General features: G+C 41.8%; 1 protein-coding gene across 3 annotated transcripts in view; it reads right to left on the bottom strand.

Moving 5' to 3' along the window:
• Positions 1-46: 46 nt before the first annotated feature.
• The window catches only part of tspan4a (tetraspanin 4a), a 41,879-nt gene continuing 20,446 nt past the window's right edge, over positions 47-21,479 (bottom strand). For all 3 annotated transcript variants that reach the window (XM_023819644.2, XM_023819643.2, XM_023819641.2), the window contains 6 exons: positions 16,434-16,625; positions 9,618-9,692; positions 6,854-6,955; positions 5,577-5,708; positions 3,479-3,562; positions 47-3,251 (listed from right to left, as the gene is read on the bottom strand). In XM_023819644.2, coding sequence (XP_023675412.1) covers positions 3,183-3,251; positions 3,479-3,562; positions 5,577-5,708; positions 6,854-6,955; positions 9,618-9,692; positions 16,434-16,625 — 654 coding nt within the window. In that variant the 3' untranslated portion in view covers positions 47-3,182. The remainder of the gene's footprint in view (positions 3,252-3,478; positions 3,563-5,576; positions 5,709-6,853; positions 6,956-9,617; positions 9,693-16,433; positions 16,626-21,479) is intronic.

Genomic DNA, 21,479 nt, shown 5'->3' with positions numbered 1-21,479 from the left:
CCAGTCATTCAAAAACCAAGGAAGGATTTGCTTGCCACACAGGTAGTAAGAATTTATTTTTTAAATTTATTTATACTTTAATAAGGTTTTGTTTACATAAATATGTTTACATTTTTTCAGTCCCAGTTTAGTAAAGATTCTGAGAAGATGGTACAAATTTTATTTATTTTTTTCTCACACAAACATCTCAGTTTCTAGAAACATCCAGCGACTTGCGTTTTTTTTTCCTGATTTACATGTGTACACACATCAAAAGCGCTACAGTGTGCTACATCATTGGTCGGCAGCCCTGGTCCTGCCCTTCTCCTGTCCATCTTTATGTGCTATCTGTTAATCACCTATTGTTGGAGAATTAGACACCTATTGTTCTGGGCAATTAATTTGACAATAGGAGGTGATAAGTAAAATGAGCTTGGTTATGGATTCCTAGTACCAGGGCTGATGAACCTCTGTGGTGGATTGTGTGGTGTGTTTGGGTTGGGCAACTCTCACGTGGAAGAGAATCAAATTTTCTATGGGACAAAAAACTGTGAACCAAAGTAAAGCGTCAAACTGGCATCATCCAGAAGAGGCTAAAGTATTGTAATGTCTTCTTCACCCAGAGTGTGGAAAACAATATGGTTTATGGGAATTATGAGAGTTTAGTAATTATACAAGTGGTTTGTGACCTGATCTTGAAGACAAAGGATTGTGGCGTTCCTTTTAACAGTAAAATGTGTTTTTTTGGTATTACACCCTCAGTGTTTTAGTAATATATACAAACAGCTTAATTATAATCAGTATAAAATCATGAAATAATCCTCAATAAGTATAGCAGGAAAGGGGATTTTAAAAATGTTTATACACCTGTTGCTGTCTGCTGACCACAGACAGGCCACTCAGTCACATCCTGTTGTACCCAATTTGCCTCTAAAACCGTGGCAATTACTATGTAATGCCATTGTATCTCATCATTTATTTACACATCTGCGTAATAATGACAGTAATTGAAGTAGGGCTTGGGGTTAAAAAACCCATCATGTCCCATTGCTACAATTCATTTCTGTACTATTCAGCTGCATAATTTCACATGAATTGTGCATGAATGGAATCTTGTTATGTTCCGAAGCGGAGCTGTTGTTACTGTAGAAGCTGCAAGATGACATGGGGCCTGTTAACACCTCTCACTAATAGAAAGCACATCCATGCTATAAACTACTAATGCATCTATATTTGATTGAAACAGGAGTGAATTATTAGCAGACTGAAAATGGAAGATGTGGAGGGAGGTAAATCCGTGTACAGAAGTCATGAACGATAAGAGTGCACTTGGCCCTCCAGCAGCCTGTGTAACATATGCATGGCGCTTCATCAACTGAACAATTGTCTGCCATGGGCCTGTAGAAAAACTCCACCAATTCCTCAACAAGGGAATCTGCACATTTACATGGGTTAACAGGGCCAGATGTCACCCATCTTAAATATGGTGGTCATGACCTGGAGGTTTGTGCAACATGGGTCATTAATATTTGTCCTTTTCCCGTGTTCTGTGGAGAGTGTTTTTCCTTAAATGCCAAGCAAACATGGTGTAAATCCTCTATCCAGGATTAGCATTTTTACAGCGATTAAAAACTGGAGTGTCCAGGTCAGGTCCAGAAGTGCTGTGTTGGTTATCACTGTGGCTCAGATGCAGACTGAAGTCATCTGGGTCATCCCTCACCTGCTATTTCAATACAACAGCCTCTGCTTTAAAATTATTCTGAAATCTGAAAGACTCCAGAGTGAGCTGCCATTTCCCTGTCTGCTGTCAGTCTCTCTTACTGTAACACAGCGCAGGATGCTGACCAATCATCTACCCTCACAAATGCCCCTTGTCTTGTGCTTCTGTTTGGCCTTGCAAGTCTAGACTTAAACTCCTCTGCCTATCGCACCCCATCTCTTCTTTGTTTCCTTGGGACCTTCTTCCACGTCCCCGCATCCTCAGCAGCCGGCATCACCGAAAGGACGGCTAAATATGCTGCAACAATTACGTCTGGTTCAGTGCTGCCAGTGTCTTCTTGAAGCTGTAATAGCTATTCATGGGGGACTGGCAGTCCTTATAAACATGTAAGTCTGGGGGTGTCAGCCTTGCAGATTTCAGATGTGGCGGACCTGACAGCCGATGTGCTACGTCACTTTAGGTTTTTGTCCAAAAATAGGTACCGTAACCCCCTTATTAGAAGCATATTTGCATATTGTACAAGCTGTAGTTCTCTAAAAAGATTTTGATCATATTTTACTGTTATGCATTTTAATCAGTTTAATGGCCCATACAGGGTAGTTACAGAGGTATACCTTTCAAACCTCTCTACCATCTGCCTGAACCAAACCTACTGCTGCAAAACATCTGTCTGGTTCTGCCACATGTACCATTCCAGTGTATTATGGCAAAATGCAGTGTGTGAGCTCACGGTTCTGTTCCAGTTGGATGATCTGATGATAAAAATAAATGGCACTTATAGACAAAATACGCATTTCTTGATGAAGGACGATTATCTTTACTGGGTGAGTCCAATATTCAGCTAGAGGTTTGATTACCTAACTGAGAGGTCACAAAGACATCTTTTGGTTATAAAATGGTATTTTAATGGACAGCTCATTTTAATCAGGTGATATAATTGAGACTGAATTATTCACTTCGGTCATTTCAGTTTGTGAGAAAATAGTATATTAAGCATTGCTCATTAATTTGAACTCTTGGCATGGACCTGTAAATGTCAGCCTATAAAGATCTGGATGTTCAGTAACCTGGATTTAATATTGATATGATTTCTTCTCTATGCTATCTGTAAAATTACACCAGCATTGAGTTTGGGTATTCACATTTATTTAAATATTAATATAACTGTTGGACCCCAGACAAAATCCTTAGCGTCAGAAAACAAGTGAGTTTAACCTAACTAGCTATGTTCAACTCAACAGTGATTTTGTTTTGTTCATGTAATGAAATGAAGGCCCATTTCACAGCATCTACATGTCACTTTAAGTTATCGTGGTTCTTTAACAGCAGAAGCTGACTGACATATGGATGCCATTCTGAGGAAGAGAACCCAACGAGCACCATAGAGGACATGAAATGAGCCTTACAGAAAAGTCCACCTGATGTGGCATTTGCCTTTGTGGGTCACCCATATCCCAGCATGCCCATGAACACTCTGGGAGATCTAGGCGTAGAAGGTGTTCGTTTTCTCTGCCTGGCAGAACATGGTCATGGAGAAGACCAGACCCAGGATCTGCAAGCAGAAACATACCGAACATCATCAGTAGCTGGTCCAATTTGAAGCGATGCTACTACTTGTAGATACAGTTCATGTGTACGCAGAAGTTTCTTCTGTCTGTCAAAACTGCTTGGTTCACTTGTTAAGCTTTTATCATTTTTTTTTGAGTAAAGTAGCAATTCCTGGCATTGAAGAATATCTACATCATGCAGCAGAGCTCCATGAGGGACTGGTGGTCATACCTGTGTCAGGGCTGTGCATAAGGCAAAGATCCACAAGGCCACCAGGTTCTCCTGCAGCCAACCCTTCACACGCTCATAGCAGGGCTGTGGGTGAAACAAACACGCACACACATCAATCAGGTGCAAGGGGGAACACGCTTCGCACATTATTCACGCCCGTGGTTGAAGAGCACACAAACACGGAACATGTAAGGGATTGAAACAGATGCTCACAAACAGGACACCATAAGAAAGACACACACAACGCAGATCAAAAAATGATGTCTAGGCATGATTTCTAATTATCATAACCACCACGTCTAATAAAAATGTTTTAATTAGCATAAGCAATAAAAAAAGTCCCAACCACATATTGTACTCTTTATATTTAAGTGCCTATTTTTAATACATTCTCAAGAAATATTTTTATGTTTATATTAAGAAATAACTACTCGTGAGTAAATAACTCCTTGATTGCTTCTTAAGGTGCTTATTTAAAGAGTGACTTTAATGAGCTGTGGTTTAATTAGTACCGTCAGCAATCCTGTGAGTTTCCCATTAAATTAATGTCGAATGTTTCAGGTATGAGCAGATGGAATGGGTCCCTCCTTGTTTGCTATGCACGAGTATCACGAGGAAATTATACACAGAATTAATCTAAAATCTGTTTCCTACTTTTCATTTCTGAAGAGGGGAAAAAAAACAGAATCAGTAATAAGCCTGCCCAATGCACCGGAGTTTAAAATTCAAATATTTTCTTCTTTTCAAATTCAAAGGGAGGCAATGTGGTGAGGCACTGGGTATCACTGACGGCTGACACCTCCAGGCTTGTTTGGATGCTCTCTTTATGTCATCTGCCTCCCCTCTGTATCCTGGCCTCCTACTGCGGTCCAGAGATGTGCAGTTAGTTGAATTAGCATCTCTCATTTGCCTTTAGTGTATGCTTGCGATTGCGTGCATGTCCTCATGTAATGCAGTGAGCTAGCATCCCATCCAGGGTGTGACCATGACCAGTGCCCTCCACTGCGGCTCTGCTTCCCTCTACGAACCTTCACTGGATAAGCTTTTGGAAAATGTATATATCATTTGATGGATAGAAAATCAAAGGCAAGGCCGACATGGAAAGGAAACAGAGGCCTTTGGTGAGTGCAAGACATGACTAGACTGCCAACTACATATTGTCTGTATCTGCTAATACCTTTGCACCTGTTTCAAAATAATGCAGGTTATATTTTCACTTGGGACTGAAAATAACTGATTGAGATTTGTAGAGTGGCTTTACATATTCTGTTTTCAAGCTACATGCAGCTATTGTTGACAGTGTGTTATAAAGTGGGAGGTACTGTATGGGGATATTGTGCAGAAAACTATTTCTGATTTATTTAATCTCCGATCCTTGGAGTCCCGGGAGAGATGGTCTGCACAGGCTCAGCTGTCAGATGGAAAAGTAACTGGAAGTAAATTTCAATAACATAATCAGACAGCTCCGTTGTTTCCAAATGCTTCAACGTGGTAAGGCTCAATGAATTTATGGACACTCTGTTTGCTATCGATTGAAATCTTCTGAATTGATAAATAAAATGAATTATGGTTACTGTAAAAAAAACACAACATCATCAGCACATTGAATAAAACCAGTGTATTATTTTAACACAATATAAACGTATATAAACATAAGAATGACACGTGGACCTGCTGGTTAGGAGGCTGTGCTTGTGATCGGAAGGTCACTGGTTCATAACAGCAGAATGATATTACTGTTGGGCCCTTGAGCGAGACCCTTAACCCCGGTTATTCCAGGGACTGGTTGATCCTGATCTGTCAAATGTGTTTCACTTTGAATAAAAGCGTCTGGCAAAAAAAAAACGAATGTAAATTGTGAAAAAGAGATCTTTGATGCCCCAATCAGGATACTGCTGAACATGGCTGGACTGGCCATCTGGCATATCAAGCATTCTCCCAGTGGGCCAATGGGAATGTGGACTGTCAAAATTTATCCCCCTCCCCCAACAAATTATATCTCCAGGGGCGTAGGAACTGAGTTGGAGTTTTCATTCATCTCTCGCAATAAATAGATCTTTTGTTGTGCCCGCCTCTCCCAGGCCGTGGTGCGTCTCACCGCAGTCCACCAGGTCCCCGGGTTTTCCAGGCCGCAGTTGTCACTGTACTCCAGGCAGCAGGAGTCTGGGACGCGGGTCATGTTGTACACCTCGAACCAGTCCGTGTGATTGGTCACTCCACAGCAACGGAACTGTGGCACACACCCAGTGGAAACACCCCAGCCCAAGATAGGAACTGAGTAACAGCCATGTTGGGTTCTGTCAAGCCTTCCACAAGAGTAGAAACAAACTACGTACATTGCCTGTCTGTCGCACACACACACACACTTTCTCCTCACTCTTTTCCTCTCCACGTTTTTCAATTTTTTTCAATTTCATGGTGTCTTACATCTGACATTGTTAAAGCTGAGACTGTAATGAAGAATGCTAAAAACAGTGTTACCACAGATAAGGAGTAATTGGCTCAGCATATGAACAATACATTTTACTTTCAAGCAAGAGGAATAACTGTCAATAAAAAATAATGGAACAAAAATAGCAGAAGGATAAACCTGCTTGTAAAATGAAGCCTGTACAATATTTTTCAACAAGTTTCTCCAACAATGCATATACGCAATATATCTTATCTGTGGTATGTGTCTTACTTAATAGCAGGCTGGACTATATTGATCAGTTAATAGCATTAAGAGTCTATTTTTTTCAAGAAATTGTATTTCTCGTGTCTGAGAGTGCTAAAATTGTGTTTTATATTTGTGTTTGCTGTAATGAAAAGAGATCACATTTGTTACACGGTGACTGAGCTTCTGACACGTTGAAAATCAGGTTTACAAACCCGAAGCCTTTCAGCGGCAGTGTAAATGTGTAAAGCCATACATCTGAATTGTTATCCATACTGACAGCTTGACAACTCCATCCTCAAACCGAACTAAATTCCCAGTATTTTTTCTGCTCTGATTTCTCACTTCCGTTGCTGTGACCCTAAGTACTTCATCACTAAATATGTACTGTATTAAACTGAGCGACTGAATTTGCATAAATCAACTGTTCCAATAGATGGGAGGCTCCCACATTTTAAATTTGCTCCAACACTGGAAGCACCAGCTAAATCACATCTATACCCTTCATCAGCCAGCCTTCATAAGAAGTGCCCTTTAATTGACGTGTTCTAATCTATCAGTGTACCTGATATCTCACGTCTCTCTTATCTGTATTTATGTGGGTTTATCTTCTCATATACTCCTTTTTCAATTTTTTTCTTAGTTTTTTTGTTATTTTTAAACGTACTTTTTTAAATAAATTTGACCTTTGACTTGAGGGAGATCTATACGGTACTCACGTCGGTTTGGACAATACTCCAGGCGTTGGTGAGGCCCACATTTCCCTCCGTGCCAAAGAGCTGAAGTCCCTTTTTGAGGTCCGACTGGGCGTAGTGATCTATCTACAACAACAGAGACCACAGGTCAAATGTTCAACACACTCCAGAGGACATGTTTCAAGTTCACTAGAGTAAACATTGTGATTTTCATCGTTTGTTTTTAAGTCAACAGATATTGGTTTTAAATGTACTTTATAAATAAATTTGACTTTGACATTTGACTTTAGTGACATCGGGGGGACCTGTTTGGTTAATATGTTTTAGACATGAAAGAGGCAAATGGGAGTAGCATTGCTGCATAGCATCTTCAGGACTGGGGGGTCATTTTAAATGCACTTTGAGTAGCAGTATGGTAAGTAAAAGACAAAATCCATTGAGGCTTTGTAACATGAAAATGTATTATGAGCTGTTAATTCTCATTTTCCAGTGCTTAACATTTAATCATTTATTATAAAGCTGCCAAACCCCCCCACGTCCGCTTTATGCATTTTATTCACCACTCTTCTTACAAAAACAAGTAACAATGGAACAAAGGTGCACACTTCAGGGTTCTGTTCCCGGACTAAGTCTTGGGACCAGGAGGAAAAGGGTGTTCTGTAAGTGTGGCTGCAAGCCTCAAACTGTAGCGTTTTGCTTCAATGTGTGGCTGTTGTTCATGGCTGTTTACATCCCCGGAGCCCCCTTTGTTTCGTACGTCCCGCCTGGCCTAGAGATGAGGGCATGAGTGAGCAATTCTGCTCTGAGGGGGGTGAATGAATTCTCTTTCCCCCGGAGCCTGGGCCCAACAGGACAACAACATCAATAATTCAGCAGTGAGTCGTGGTGGGGGGGTGGGGTGGGGTGGGCGGGGTTTGCACTGGGACGTGAGGTGAGTTAGGAACAAGCGACGGGAACTAAGAGCAAAGACAAGGGGCGTTTAAGAGCGCAGAGGGCGAGCCGCTTCCATACTTCACCGCTCTGTGGACATCTGGCAGGAGAGCCCGGGGAAAAGCCTTGTTTTGGCGTGATTATGTCACAGTGAGGAGACCATTAATAAGCACTCAAAGAGAAGTGTGCATCTGCAAATTAAATTCCCCCATCATCAACCTCTCTCCTTGGCAGAGGATGCAGCACAGACACAGGTCTCTGGCTCACCCCTCTGCCACACAGCAGAGAGCCATCCAAACTAGCTTGCACCGAACATGTGCGGATTCCCCATCTTTAGCGTAAATTAGCCATGCAAATGTAGCTATGCTGGTCTTAAGTTAAAGGACGCTCCAGTCGTGCCCCTGAATTCTGCTGTGTGTGTAGTACCAATCCTGATGGCCAGTAACCTACATACGTTGGTCTCTGGGGCTGTTAGTAATATCACACACTGTTTACTGCAGGGATGGTGTCTGCCTGCCTGCCTGCCTGGATTCCAATTTGATAGACTGCACCACCGAACCCTTAAAAATGTGTGCCTGTTAGTGCATTAAGCCATCAGCCCAATTAATCCAAATTCGTCCGGGAATATGGACATTTAATGAGGTTTGTAAATAGTCACCTTCGGAAACGCCATTTTTGCCGACTTTGATTAAGAGGCGAAGACCGAAATGATGGCTCCCCATTGAATCCGTAAAATGCTAACATGGGCTGAACGGCTAAAATGAGGCTCTCCTGCCTATTTTTTTACCCTCACATTATCCCACCGTTATACGAAACTGGGCGTCGGCTACCGGTCGGCTTTCAGGCGGCAGTGCTTACACACGTACAGAGGGGCTGCTGGTGACATCATACTAGACGAAAAGGCAACATACTTCAGAGCTTCAGAAACTGTTGAATATGACAGTCGCTGCATTGTGAACGCTAGGCTCCGACAGCACAAACCCTGTTATTATGAGGTTATGACAGTGTGTAGCTACTGGAAAATAAACCATGATGATAGTAATGATGTAGAGCAAATGTATTATTTTTCCACAACTGCACAGCCCAAAATGATTAATTCCAGCTATACTAGAGTCGCCGATTGTTCATTGATTAATTTATAATGATGATAAGTTTTACATTTGGTAGAGCCACTGCCATTCATTATCATTTCGAGCCATGTCACTGTCTAAAATGACTTGGCTCCTTCTCACGCGATCAGTGCTGGGTATTTACTCACGGTATTAGGGCAGAACGACGGCTACGGGAGCACACACATTGTGAGAGGCTGCACTATAACAGCACGTGTATTATTTGCCTGCTGATCAATCATACACATTCCGTTCAATTTGCTTTCATGCAATGCTTGTCCCACTATAGCTGTTATTATGTGCTTAATGAAAAATACAGCAGCTTATTAGGTCATCAGATTAGCTACATTGTGTCGCCACTGGTTCATTTAGTCATCAAACCTTCAAAATTACGTGGCCATTGGTGCGTTAGTGCAGCAGTAATGTAGACTGGGGCAAAACCACATGCTCTGGAATAGAGGGCTGTACCAATACATATACTGTGAGGTACCAGTCTGTAGCAGGACATACACTGTAGGATACAGGACATCATGCATTGTCCATAATCATGCCTTGGAGTCCATTTAAGTAATGTGAATTTGCTCTACAAAAACCAGTAAATGGAAACTATATTAAATTGGGAGGGTTATCTTCAGGACACAAAAAAACAATCGGGGAAGTTTCACCCTGCATGGATGGATCTTTGCTCTGGAAAATTGACATTTCTACTGAGATCCACTCTGAGAAGGGGCTGGGGGCTGTATCCTTACCTGATTTTGATAGGCAAAGAAGAGGATGATAGAGAGAATCTCCAGCAGGAAGATCAAGAGGAGGAGAATGAAGAACTGCAAAAAAAAACAGAGGAAGTTAGGGTAAGTTATGGAGAGTGAAGGAAACACTATTGAAAGACACAATCTCAGTACAGGATTCTTCTTGCCAACAAGTTGTCCTGGCTTTAACTGCTCCAAGTTCCATTTAATCTGTAATGCATTTCTCTCAAATCACTGAAGTACAGAAAAAGGAATGTTTGGTTTAGGGCAAAAAGAGTCATCAGTCTAAAACATTTAAATCGATTTCCCTAATTGATTAATCAAGAAGATCGTTTGGAGAAAGTTTATCCAGAAGCACGTTCTTCTGAGTAATGAGTTCAGGACCCCTGTATTAGAGTATTTTAAATAAATCATTATGTAGTAATGCCAGTGCAACATTTTCCCTTTTTGGTTTTAGACAGAGAGCACTTAATGTGGAGAAGAGAGATAGTCAAATGCACACAATGAAAAAGGAAGAATCAAACGAGAGAATTGCCTGTTAAACAAGAAGGAAGTGGAAAGGACGACCTCTGACCTTTAATTTCATTTACATTAATTATCTTCTTGGCAAATTCTTCCAAATCCAACATCCCATAGTATACAAATGCTCACTTGCCCATTATAGTGCTGAATATTTACTGAGGGAATTCATGCAAAGTGCCGTTTCTTAAGGGCTATACTTCTATTACCACAATTATCCATTATCTCTGCCACTGCCTTTAGGTACTCAGCAATTAAAAGGGTCTCGGACTGATTCACAGTGAACCAGATCATCCAAAAAAAAAGCAATTTCAAATTGAATCATAGGCCCTAATAAGGTAATATAAAGGGGCTGCACGATGGCACAGTGGTCAGTACTGTCGCCTCATATCCCTGGGACCAGGGTTCATGTCATGTCATGTGTGGAGTTTGCATGTTCTCTCTCTGTTGCTATTGGGCTTCCTCCTGGTACTCTGGTCACCCCCAGAGTCCAGAAACATGCTGAGGTTAATTGAGGTGTGATTGGTATGTGAGTGTGACCTGCAATAGGTTTTCACCCCATCCTGGGTTGTTCCCTGCCCTGCACCATAGGCTCTGGACCCCTCACAACCCTGAACAGGACAAGGTGTTACATGGATGGATGGATAGAAGATAATAGATGTAATCTACAGAACAGTAGGGATGCTGCTCTTCATTGTTCCTGAGCATTATGATGATCAGTAACTGGATGGAACCATACAGCAGAATGGGAAACCCCTATACTACCCAGGCCTGCCTAGCATCCTTTAGGCCAAGCTCCTGTTGTTAAATTAAGAATGGAGGTCTTGTAACTCTAAAGGGCACAGACTGCACTGTAAAACCACTTACTGTGCAGAAACATCACTAAACTCACTTTAACAGCCTGGCCTCTGCGGTAGCACCACTGGCTTTACAAATAAAATACTGCAAATGCAAACTCCGCTGGTTTAAGAAAGCCAGATTTACAGACCCCCCTCCCCCATTAGTTTTGTTGGGGGGGGCTAAAGTAACATACACAAGGAAGACCTGCTCCTAATTCTGGGCTCTTCATATCTTTCATTCTCAGATCTCCCTCGGTTGTGGATTTGTCTCCTGGGCAGAGATAGTATGCAGTTGGTTTAACTGCAAATTGCACTGGTTTCCCAAGGCAGTACTATAGATTACAATCGACCCCTCTGAATCACAACTTTCCCCATCGCGGTTTTGATATATCATGGTCTCAGCAAAACACTTCACTTGAGGGGGCACAAATACTTAGTAGTAACTCAGTTACCACTGAAGCAAAAATCATCGACAAATATAGTAGCTACTTGAGATAAAAGATGCGTCACCATTCATTAATGATGAATAAACATGAGAGCAGTATTTCAATTGTGTTATTCATTATTTGTTCCATCAGTAGTTCACAAAGGTCTACAGAATTAACAGATACAGTAACAAATATATTAAATGCTTGAGATAAAAGATGTATCACAAATCATTAATGATCAATGGACATAAGATTAGTATGTAACTAAGACTTTGCTTGGGGTTAATTAATACTTATGTAATAGCACAATGCTATATTATTTGTGGCCCCTCAAGTAAAGTGCTACCGTTTTGCGAAAGCCGCAGACAACAAGCAACGGCCAGCAGAGGACACACAAAATGTTTAGTAACTGATAAATACGTAAAATACATGTGCAGTGGTTTGAAGGACGGCAAGTGTGAATCTCGCGGTTCTCATATATTTTCGCTTCGCTTTCCAAAAAATTTTGCACGGTTTTTCCAGATTGCTGGGGACCTGCATCCCTAACCCCCATGGTGCGGAAGGGTCAACTGTACTCCATTAAGGGCTGAAATCAGCAATATAAAAAAACCCCACAAGGTCATGTCTGGTAACCTGGTTGCACAGAGCAAAATATCTGACGCTTCCAAAATGTGTGTGACCCACATCCTGTCTAAGCACGTTATATTGTGTCATAGATAGCCCTGGAATTATATATAATATGAAGAGAGTGTTACACTTTATAGGCCCTACATAGAGGTATACAGCTATTGATATAATAGTGGGTGGAAGTGCCAATGTAGTTGCTCCTTAATTTCTTCAATTTTGTGAGATGAGATTTACTCCCACTATCTAAAGCTACGCTCCATTTACCGCGGAGGTCAGAAGTTGGAGCTGAGAATGACATCACATCTGAATTAACCACGTTCCAGCACGTCAGAAAGCCATTTAGCAATACCAGATCTAACCACGTTTATTGTTAGCCATTGTTAGCAATACCAGTTGATAACAACTCATTATGTGGTATTTTGTGAATACAAACACCGTAGCATTATGCCCACAGACAAAGGCTGGACGGTACTGTATGACGAATTTGATGAGACATCACTAAGACACGAGCTAACAAACAGCATATAACTACAGCTATCATTTCTGTTGATGAAGAGTTTAGCCATCATGAATTCTTAGCTCGAGGTTGTTGAGGTTCCTCCAACTTTCCGAGTCCAACTTCAGGGGGCGATACAGTTACAGAAATTCTGCCTTCCCAGTTCAAAAATGAACGCAGTAAAAGAGTATTGCAACCTGAAGGTGAAACAAAAACAGAAACGATACAAAAGAAACAGAAGTCTTACTCATTAGTCAACTCAATTGATACAACAGGAAGTGTCTCACTGATTTGTCTATTCAATTATAGAACAGGAAGTATCTCCTTGGATAGAGCCTACTCAAGTGAGACAACAGGAAGCGTCTCACTGATCACAGTCTACTCAGTGATACAACAGGAATTGTGTCACTGATTACAATTTACTCAATGATACATCAGGAAGCGCCACACTAATTACAGTCTATTCAATAGATACAATACCAAGTGTCTCACTGAATGTTGTCTGTATAGGGGTGAAACAATGAATCTGTTTTGATTCTGCTATTAATGTGTGCGACATTTCCCTGAACCATCCAGCAAACGCAAGCCGTTTCTACGCACTGCAAAGCGCCGCTCTCCACTGCACTTCCTGCTGTGGCTCAGCTGCCTCTATATGAGGCTTTTAAAATAATTCATAAATTATTTACACGATAAACCTGTAGACATTTCCTTACACACTCTGCCTTCACTTAACCTTTATATGTTTTTAGTGAGATAATGCTTGTCTCACTGCAGGAGGACCGACAGGCTGCCCGGGTAATGAAGACGGCCATAGTCTATCTATCTGCAGACTTAACAAGATCTGACAAAAAGTAAATTATGGATATTATCCAGAAATGTTTAATCTTTTTTCCCTCCTAGTTGTATTTGCTCCTTCTGCTGAATTACTGCTAAATGCAGCTATTATACAGTCTTTTATGTAGTATCCTGATTGAGTGGCAGTGTGCCTGTGACAGGCGCGATATGGATTGCTAATCAAGACTGATACAAGGTAAATTACTTATTATGGGAATGCTTGAATCCACTATTAAGTATGATTTGTGACCCTCACATAAAAGCTCATTTCTATCCAGCTGTATAAAGACCAGGTAAGGTCTCGTGGTTTTGGATCACTGGCCATTTCAGCCACATCGAGGCAGAGTATTAATCAGCAAGCTAGCAATTTGCTTTATGTGACTCAGTTTAGCATTGAGAAAATAATTAAATGCCTTGCTAATTATTACGTAATAAGCTACCCTTCCTACCCTGCAAATAAGGTTAGAGAACTATTCTTATGCACAAACTAAGAACTTTATTTCACATAGCACACATTCACATTAATTTCATGAAATCAACTTAATTAAAGCTAGAAATTTCATCTATTGAGTAAGAGGTGGGTCTTCTACAAAGTGGAAGTCTAGTTTAATCACACTGATTCCCTAAACCTGTCCTTCATTTTCACAAAGTATATAAACTGTTGGTGTTCTGGAGGACCCTGAATATCCTTTCCTGTATCACATCACGCCTGCAGTGCATGTTACAGCTGTGATCCACATTATTACTGTGCTACTGTCACAATGGCACTCACTCCTAATCAGTCCTGTTGAATTTCTGGAAGGATGTTCTAAATAACCGGGCCTCATTGTTCTTCTGATTGAATTCTAGCCATTGTTTTACATTTCATAATATGTTTTTGGTAAAAGTAACTACAATTAATTAATTGTCCAATTAAAGAATGTTGAATAGTTTCAAGCCATCGAACAGCAAGGTAATTAGATAAACAGTAATTGATTTATCTTGAGTTGAATTAGCTAATTTAATTTGCACTATTTGTTTGGGGAGGGTTACAAATGAACCAAATCACGTTAAAGGGACGTAATTTACATTTTTATTAGCATAGAATGCACCGGTGCATTGTAACCATCAACAGCTTTGATGTCTTAATACGCTTTTAAAAATGTCATTTGTAATTAATATCAGGATAATGGGAGCGACAAATGCCAACTGGGAAGCAGCAGTGAAGCACGTGCACCAGGAGAGCCGCAGCCAATCTCAAAGAGTCTGTTGCAAAAATATCCTGCATGGTGAAGTGTTCTTGCTGAAATAAGAGAAATGATAAGAAAGGAAAGCAGCAAAGAGCACAGGCCGGCCTTCAGGCCCAGCAGCGCACAGCAGGGGGTGACTTCAGTGCCCCTCTATGGCTTTGGAATCCCGGCACCATGAGAGGGTAGCTGGGCTTTGTATTACTCAACATTCACCTTTGTGGTCAAGGCTCAGGAGAAGATGAGAAGTGTCAAGTTGGAAAAGTCAACTTCAAACAAATCCCCTGCGTGGCCAGTCATCGCACGTTATCTTTGTCTCTCTCAGCAGACTTGGCGTCTTTTTCATACTTGGGTGCACATGGACCAGCAAAGTTTCCACAGCATGTGGATTGATCACCTTAGCAGGCTTTATCTTTATCAGTGAATGTCAATAAGATCCTCCTGGCATAAAGACCCCATCTAGCTGACAGACAGCTGTACGTAGAGTGGAATGAACAGAAAACGCACATGTGTATATTTCGCTGTTGTGAGAAAGTCAGTTGTGCCAATATGTTTTGATGGAAGACTTAAAAATTCTGAACACCTTTTAAAATCCTGCATGTATAATGAACCTCAAAATGACGAATAATTTGCTCTCACCTCTAAATAAATGTGCAAAAACATATTAAAACCTCTGTGAAAATGAGATCTTCTCAGGTTTTGTCAGTGTCATTAAGGTGTTTGACTGAACTGTTTGCCTTTGACGGGACTTACTGACTCCACTTCCTGCCGCTACTCGCACTCGCTACTCACACCCGCTACTCACACCTACTGTTCATGATACAGAACTTCTGCCTTCCAGAGCCCCCCAGCACCGACCATTCCATTCTGCTTCAGGCTTCCATTAAATTGTATCCTTTAAGTTACTACAGACACGACTCTTCTCGCGCACCTACACATTTATACGCAGACTGTTACCATACAATAAAGCCAAGCTCAGTTTTAAGCCTCCATTCTTTGTTTAGTGAGACCCCCGGCCAAATGAAAGCCATTATTCAAGCTAATGATGGTTCCCCGGCATCTGAGGTGTTCCAGTTGTGATCATTATCAATGAGAAGTGTGATGAGGACAAATGTAATCAAGGCTTAGGAGAAATTGATCCAGGGATCCTGTCCATTAACTGCAAGCTATTCTTTCCATGTCAGTCCTATCGGCGTGAGCTGGGGGACTGGGACTGGGGAGAGTGAGAGAGCAACACCTCTGGGCCTCAGGCTCCCACTGAGTCATACTGTCCCACACATTGCCATCCCATAATGGCCCGTCCATTTCGGAAGCCTCTGGTCACCCCCCCCCCACCACCACCACATCACATGCAGGATCTTGCATGCACTCAGAATGCCGGCTCAGAGCCAGAATATGTCAATACTGAAGACATAAATGAAACTTCTCAGAAACATATTCAGTATGCTAACAGAACAACCGTTACAGAAAAAAATAGCAAAAATCAATGGTAATTACTATCTTGAGACACCGGCACGGTTGCCCCTAAGGGTGCGTTGTGTGTGCAAGAGAGACAGCTTCTACCAATATTTGAGAGAGGTACTTTATAATCATGGCCTGACTTGGGTGAAAAACGTAATTTTCCAAAATCATTGCGAACAATGAGTGAAAAAATAATTTCAGAACTGTGGATAGACAGACAGACAGACAGACAGACAGATAGATAGATAGATAGATAGATAGATAGACAGACAGACAGACAGACAGACAGACAGACAGACAGACAGATAGACAGACAGATAGATAGATAGATAGATAGATAGATAGATAGATAGATAGATAGATAGGCAGATATCCAGGATACTCACACTCAGAAGCAGGGGCCGACTTTCCTTGACTGCCCCCACACACCCCAGGCAACCTATCACCATGACGATGGTCCCCACGGCAATGAGGACATTCGCAGCAGTCAGGGATGGTAGGGAGGAGGAGAGGGTGGCAAAGTTTCCCTGTGTCACCGACAGCCACACTCCTACCCCAAGGATCCCACAGCCACCGAGCTGGGAGAGGAACAAAGAGAGGGAAAAATCCTAATAAACGTGTCTCATAGACGGTGAGCTTTACTGCCTCATTCATGCTCAATCACACAGTCAACCACCCATACCAGGAAAGGAAAGGGATATTTTTTCTCTCAGTTATACACAAAGGACTGCAATGGAGACTGTGAAAACAAGACCTGATTCTGCACGGCTAGGAAGATCAAGGCATCAATCTGGCTAGTAAACATAAAAACCACGGCTCATTCAGTACAAGCAAGTGTAATTGAAGACAGAAACAGACGTCTTCCCATGTTCAGAAACATCTGGAAAATTGATAGTTCTCTTAATGGGTGCTGACAGGTTTAATTTCACAACAAAAACCATGTAAACTGTATTCCCTGGTAAGTGATGCTGAAGACATCTCAGCGTTACTGTATCACCAACATTAAAGATTTTGTTCAAACTGTTAATGTTGTGTTGACAAAAATGACAATTCTACTGAAAACACTGCATTTAATAGGCAAATATTTTACTCCGTGTTCAATGAAACGGGACAGTTCTGCAGTGGAAGTACCATTTAAACATTCCAATACATAAAAACAAAATGAATTACTTACCATATTAGCTCACAACATTTATCTAAAATACTACTAATATGTCTGCAGACCAAGAACAATGTTCCCTTTGTTTTTCACGTTTTAATCCTACATTGGGACCATATCCTAGTGGAAAGATTTAATAAATGTATCTGAATATGCATTTAAAACACATGTAAACATCTGTGATTTTTATTAACATTTTAAGGCCCCCAGAGAAGGCCCTTTGCACACTTGACCTTTAAGCGCCTCTGCATTTTGAATAGATCACAGATCCTCGAGGCTCCCAGCCTCATTAACGATGTTTGTCCCTGATGGACACTTGTTTGTGGTAGGGAAGTAGAGATTTTGTGAGTATGAACATGGTATAAACAGTGCCAGGCTCATTTTACTGGGAAAGCTTGTTGACATGCAGAAGGGAGTAATGAAGTCTTTGTTTTATCTGCCTATAGGGGAGACTGCGGTTGGGGGTGGAGATTGGCGGGGGGGGGGGGGAGGAGACATGGCGGACAGCTGAGTCAGATACTGAGATACCGAGGCAGGAAATTACAGAAGAATTTATAACATAGTCTTAAGACAAGCACTCTTAGCCAAAGCAGCATAGCATCGGTACAGCTGGTCATTTTACGGGAGCAATTCTGCACTTTTCTCAGGGGTTACTGCAGCAGGACGTGCTTGAGGGACATTTGTCCTGAGCCAGTGACCTCTGTGTCACCAGTCCATGCCCTTGTTCGCGATCCACCTGTTACTTGCTGCCAATGTGCAGCTGCTCTCTATAAATATCTGCATATTACTCTCATCTACATCTGCCTGACAGCGTAGCTTTCTGGATGCACACGCGGTCAGAGGGGGGCTCTGTGCCGTCAGAGCCGCTCTCATAGGAGGCAGGTCAATGGAGCAAAAACAATACCCAGTTTGTTGACTACAGCCAGCCCGAAACGCACCATGTGTATTGCTACACGGGAGTGAACAGTGAAATTACAGGCAGTCCTGAGCACCCATATGGGTAATTGAAGCTCGTCATGTGAATCAAAGTCATTTCAATTAGTGAATAAGAGGAGCGACCCTCATAAACGGCAGAGTGCAAGAGTGAGCCGTCGATTCGGGGGAGAGACTCGGTCACATGACGCTCCCAGAACAGCCATCTCCTCCTGCTCTTTAATCTCTCTGTTGCAGGTTTTAGATGTCAAAGGCAAAAGTGGGATCTAGAAAATAAACTGGGTCACAGCTAGGGGACAATCTGGGTGCCCTAATGTTTGCACTGTGCTCCTCTGATGGTTCCCCTGCTTACACAGACACGGGACCTCTTGCAAATAAGCCCATTGAACGTCAGCATTACCAGCGACTGGGGGCTAGTTAAAGCTGTAACTCATTAAATGGAACGTGGCATGACTACTGATAAGTGAGACAGCGAGGAGTGTGGAGGGAAGCTACCCCCACATTAATTCCCAACCTTCCTCTGAAAGCTAAACCAAACTCATAGCGCCTGGAGGAATTTCGGCCCATATGAGTGAAGGCTTGGAGGGATGGATGCAGATCCTGGTGTCTCACCAAGCTTATGCTCTACATGCCTAACATGTGCTTTTGAATTAAATGTAACTGCAGCCCCTATAAATAAATCGGACTGTTTATCTGAGTAGGAGCCTGGAGGGGCGGTATGGTGAAAAACAATCGATACTGCTGTAATCTCGAGGGAGATGTTTCTCGAATGAAAAGCTAAGACTGGTTTGCGCTTGATTTCTAGTTCTGTACTTCATTGCCAGCCACAGCCTGCAGCCACTCGGAAGAGACACAAATATAAATACACTCCCCAGTCAGTCTTAAATGGTTATTTTTCTATTATATTTCTATGCCATTATATGTATGCTGGTCCATTTTAAATCAATATAGTGGAAATGAGTGGCAGGAAGCAATTATGGTTGTTTTCCACATTATATTGCCAGAAACATACAGCTGGGGCAACTGACAGAGCTGGAAGAAGAGCTATGGAACTGGAGTAACTGACACAGAGCTGGATACATTGATACAAATCAAAGAGCCTTAAACCTAGGAGGTGAATATACTCACACAGCTAGAAAAAAAGGAAAGGGAAAGAAAGGAAAAAAGGAATGCAAATTCAACTTAAAAGACAAATTTGGGACTCATTAGCAGGTGAATGTGTTCAAGAGAGTTATTTTCCGCCAAGTGGCAATAAAGTGCGGTCTCTCTAAGGGCTTTTCACACTAATGCCTAATTCAATCTAGCTACATAAAGTCCTACAATAAAGTTATTTCCAGCTCACTAATTCCTTTCATATACATGAATGTGTGTGTCTTAATGTGCACAGATGCAGGTGTGTATGTGTGTGTATTCATATTCATGTACATGTCTGTAAGTGCATCTTCTTCCGTTGCCTGTGTCTGCTCTCTCCAGTCTTGGTCTACTTCATTGCTCATTTAGTATAGGACCTCTGGCATTTCAGACTATGCAAATAAACTGTGTAAATGACTAATACAGAAGAAGACAGAGAGCGGGACTGGTCACAGGAGGCCTGGGAATCTGGTAATGAAAGACTTCAGGCAGCAGATAATAAGGAAGTCTTGAATATTTCAAAAGAGTTCAGCATCAAGCAAATCAGGCCATAGCACAGTGGTTCCGGAGTTGAATCAGCAAAGACAACTCCGACACAGACAGGAAAAACACTCGACCCTTCACGTTAGGGCTATAGCCAGCATGTCCCCGAGCAGCCATACCAATATGGTTTTAGTCTGTAATCTGTCTCTAATTTTGACTCGGATCTGTTATACACGCGTTTGAAGGACTTGCATCAATTGCTAGTAAATCATAAGCTTAAACACACATGCCTGCTGTTCACACTTTTATTCCCCGTGACACAAAATACAAGCCGTCTTCAGGTTCAAGTGCTGTAGCATTTTATTGCAGTATTAGAGATATTAGCATTACAATTGGAGCTCAAGGACTTAGTGTTCTAAATTTTCTACTCCAGTCTGAAAAAGCTGTTACTTTGAAGTTGTATTTAGGACTCAGTGAGCAGTCATTGGTGCTGCTCTGCAGAAATGACTGAACCCAACTCTGACAAAGTCAGGCTGTTGGACGGTTATCGGGGGGGAGGCAGTGTAATCGCCAACTTTAACCAGAGTAAACAGAGCAGGATTCAAAGGGCAAACTGTCACATGCAATGCATACTGGGAGACAAACAGCTACTCCAGAACAGGAGCAGTCCTCCCCGCCCGCGAACCATGACCAAGCGCTAAATCAGCGGATATTTTGTGTAAACAGGGCAAACTTTTCAATGAACAACCAATTACTGTCAACATGATTAGTGAACAGGTAATTACGGTTGCCATGTGATTAGCGCACAATCCGTTACATTTGTCATGTGATTAGTGAACCGCTAATTACCTATCCACTAACTGCATGCCTACAGTGAAACATTTTTCACTGTAGCCGCACAATTAATGAATAGGTCATAACCATGTGTTTAGTGAATACAGTGAAAAAGTCACAAGTTTGGACGCATCTGCCCATTGAAAGGTTTATTTGTACTATTCTTTACATTTTAAAACAATTATAAAGACATTAAAACTATTAAATAACACAAATGGAATCATGCACTGGGCAAAAAAATATTAAACAAAAAAAAAAAATTTGTTGGGGGTGGAATGGGGCAGCTCTGTGGGTTGGGACTCAGAAGGTTGCTGGTTCAAATCCCTGGGTTGGCAGAGTGATCCCACTATTGGGCCCTTAACCCCGATTGCTCCAGGGACTCCTGTCCTCTATGCCAGTTTCATTAGGTGGCCTCCTGGGATGCTTTTCAAGCTGTTCTGAAGGAGACCACTTTTCCTTCACTCTCTGGTCAAACTCATCCAAAACCATCTCTACTGCGATTAGGTCAGGTGACCAGGTCATGTGACTATCACTCTCTTCTGTAGGTAGCATGGCGAGTCCAAACTTTTGACAGGTACTGTAGGTATCACTGGACTGACCATGCTTTTACTGGATAGTAAACAGGTAGGTATTATTTGTGGGAATGTTATTACTGTTCATTAATATGATCGTGGGGCCAATTATCATGGAGCCAATTAAATCAGTGCAGCTATTGAGATTTGGCTAGTGAGCTGGTACGTTGTCTTAGGGATGGTGAAAAGGTTGCTAATGTAACCACACTTAAAGTGAAAAAGAAATTTCCATGAGTGGCATATGCTGTACGATAAAGAAACTTATACACCCTTACATCACCCACCTACTCAACCCGTTATTAAAAAAGGGAAAATACCAA

The sequence above is a fragment of the Paramormyrops kingsleyae genome, chromosome 11, assembly GCF_048594095.1.
Source record: "Paramormyrops kingsleyae isolate MSU_618 chromosome 11, PKINGS_0.4, whole genome shotgun sequence".
Taxonomy (NCBI): domain Eukaryota; kingdom Metazoa; phylum Chordata; class Actinopteri; order Osteoglossiformes; family Mormyridae; genus Paramormyrops; species Paramormyrops kingsleyae.
Note: the sequence above shows the minus strand (reverse complement) of the source record. Positions and strands in the feature narration are given on the sequence as shown.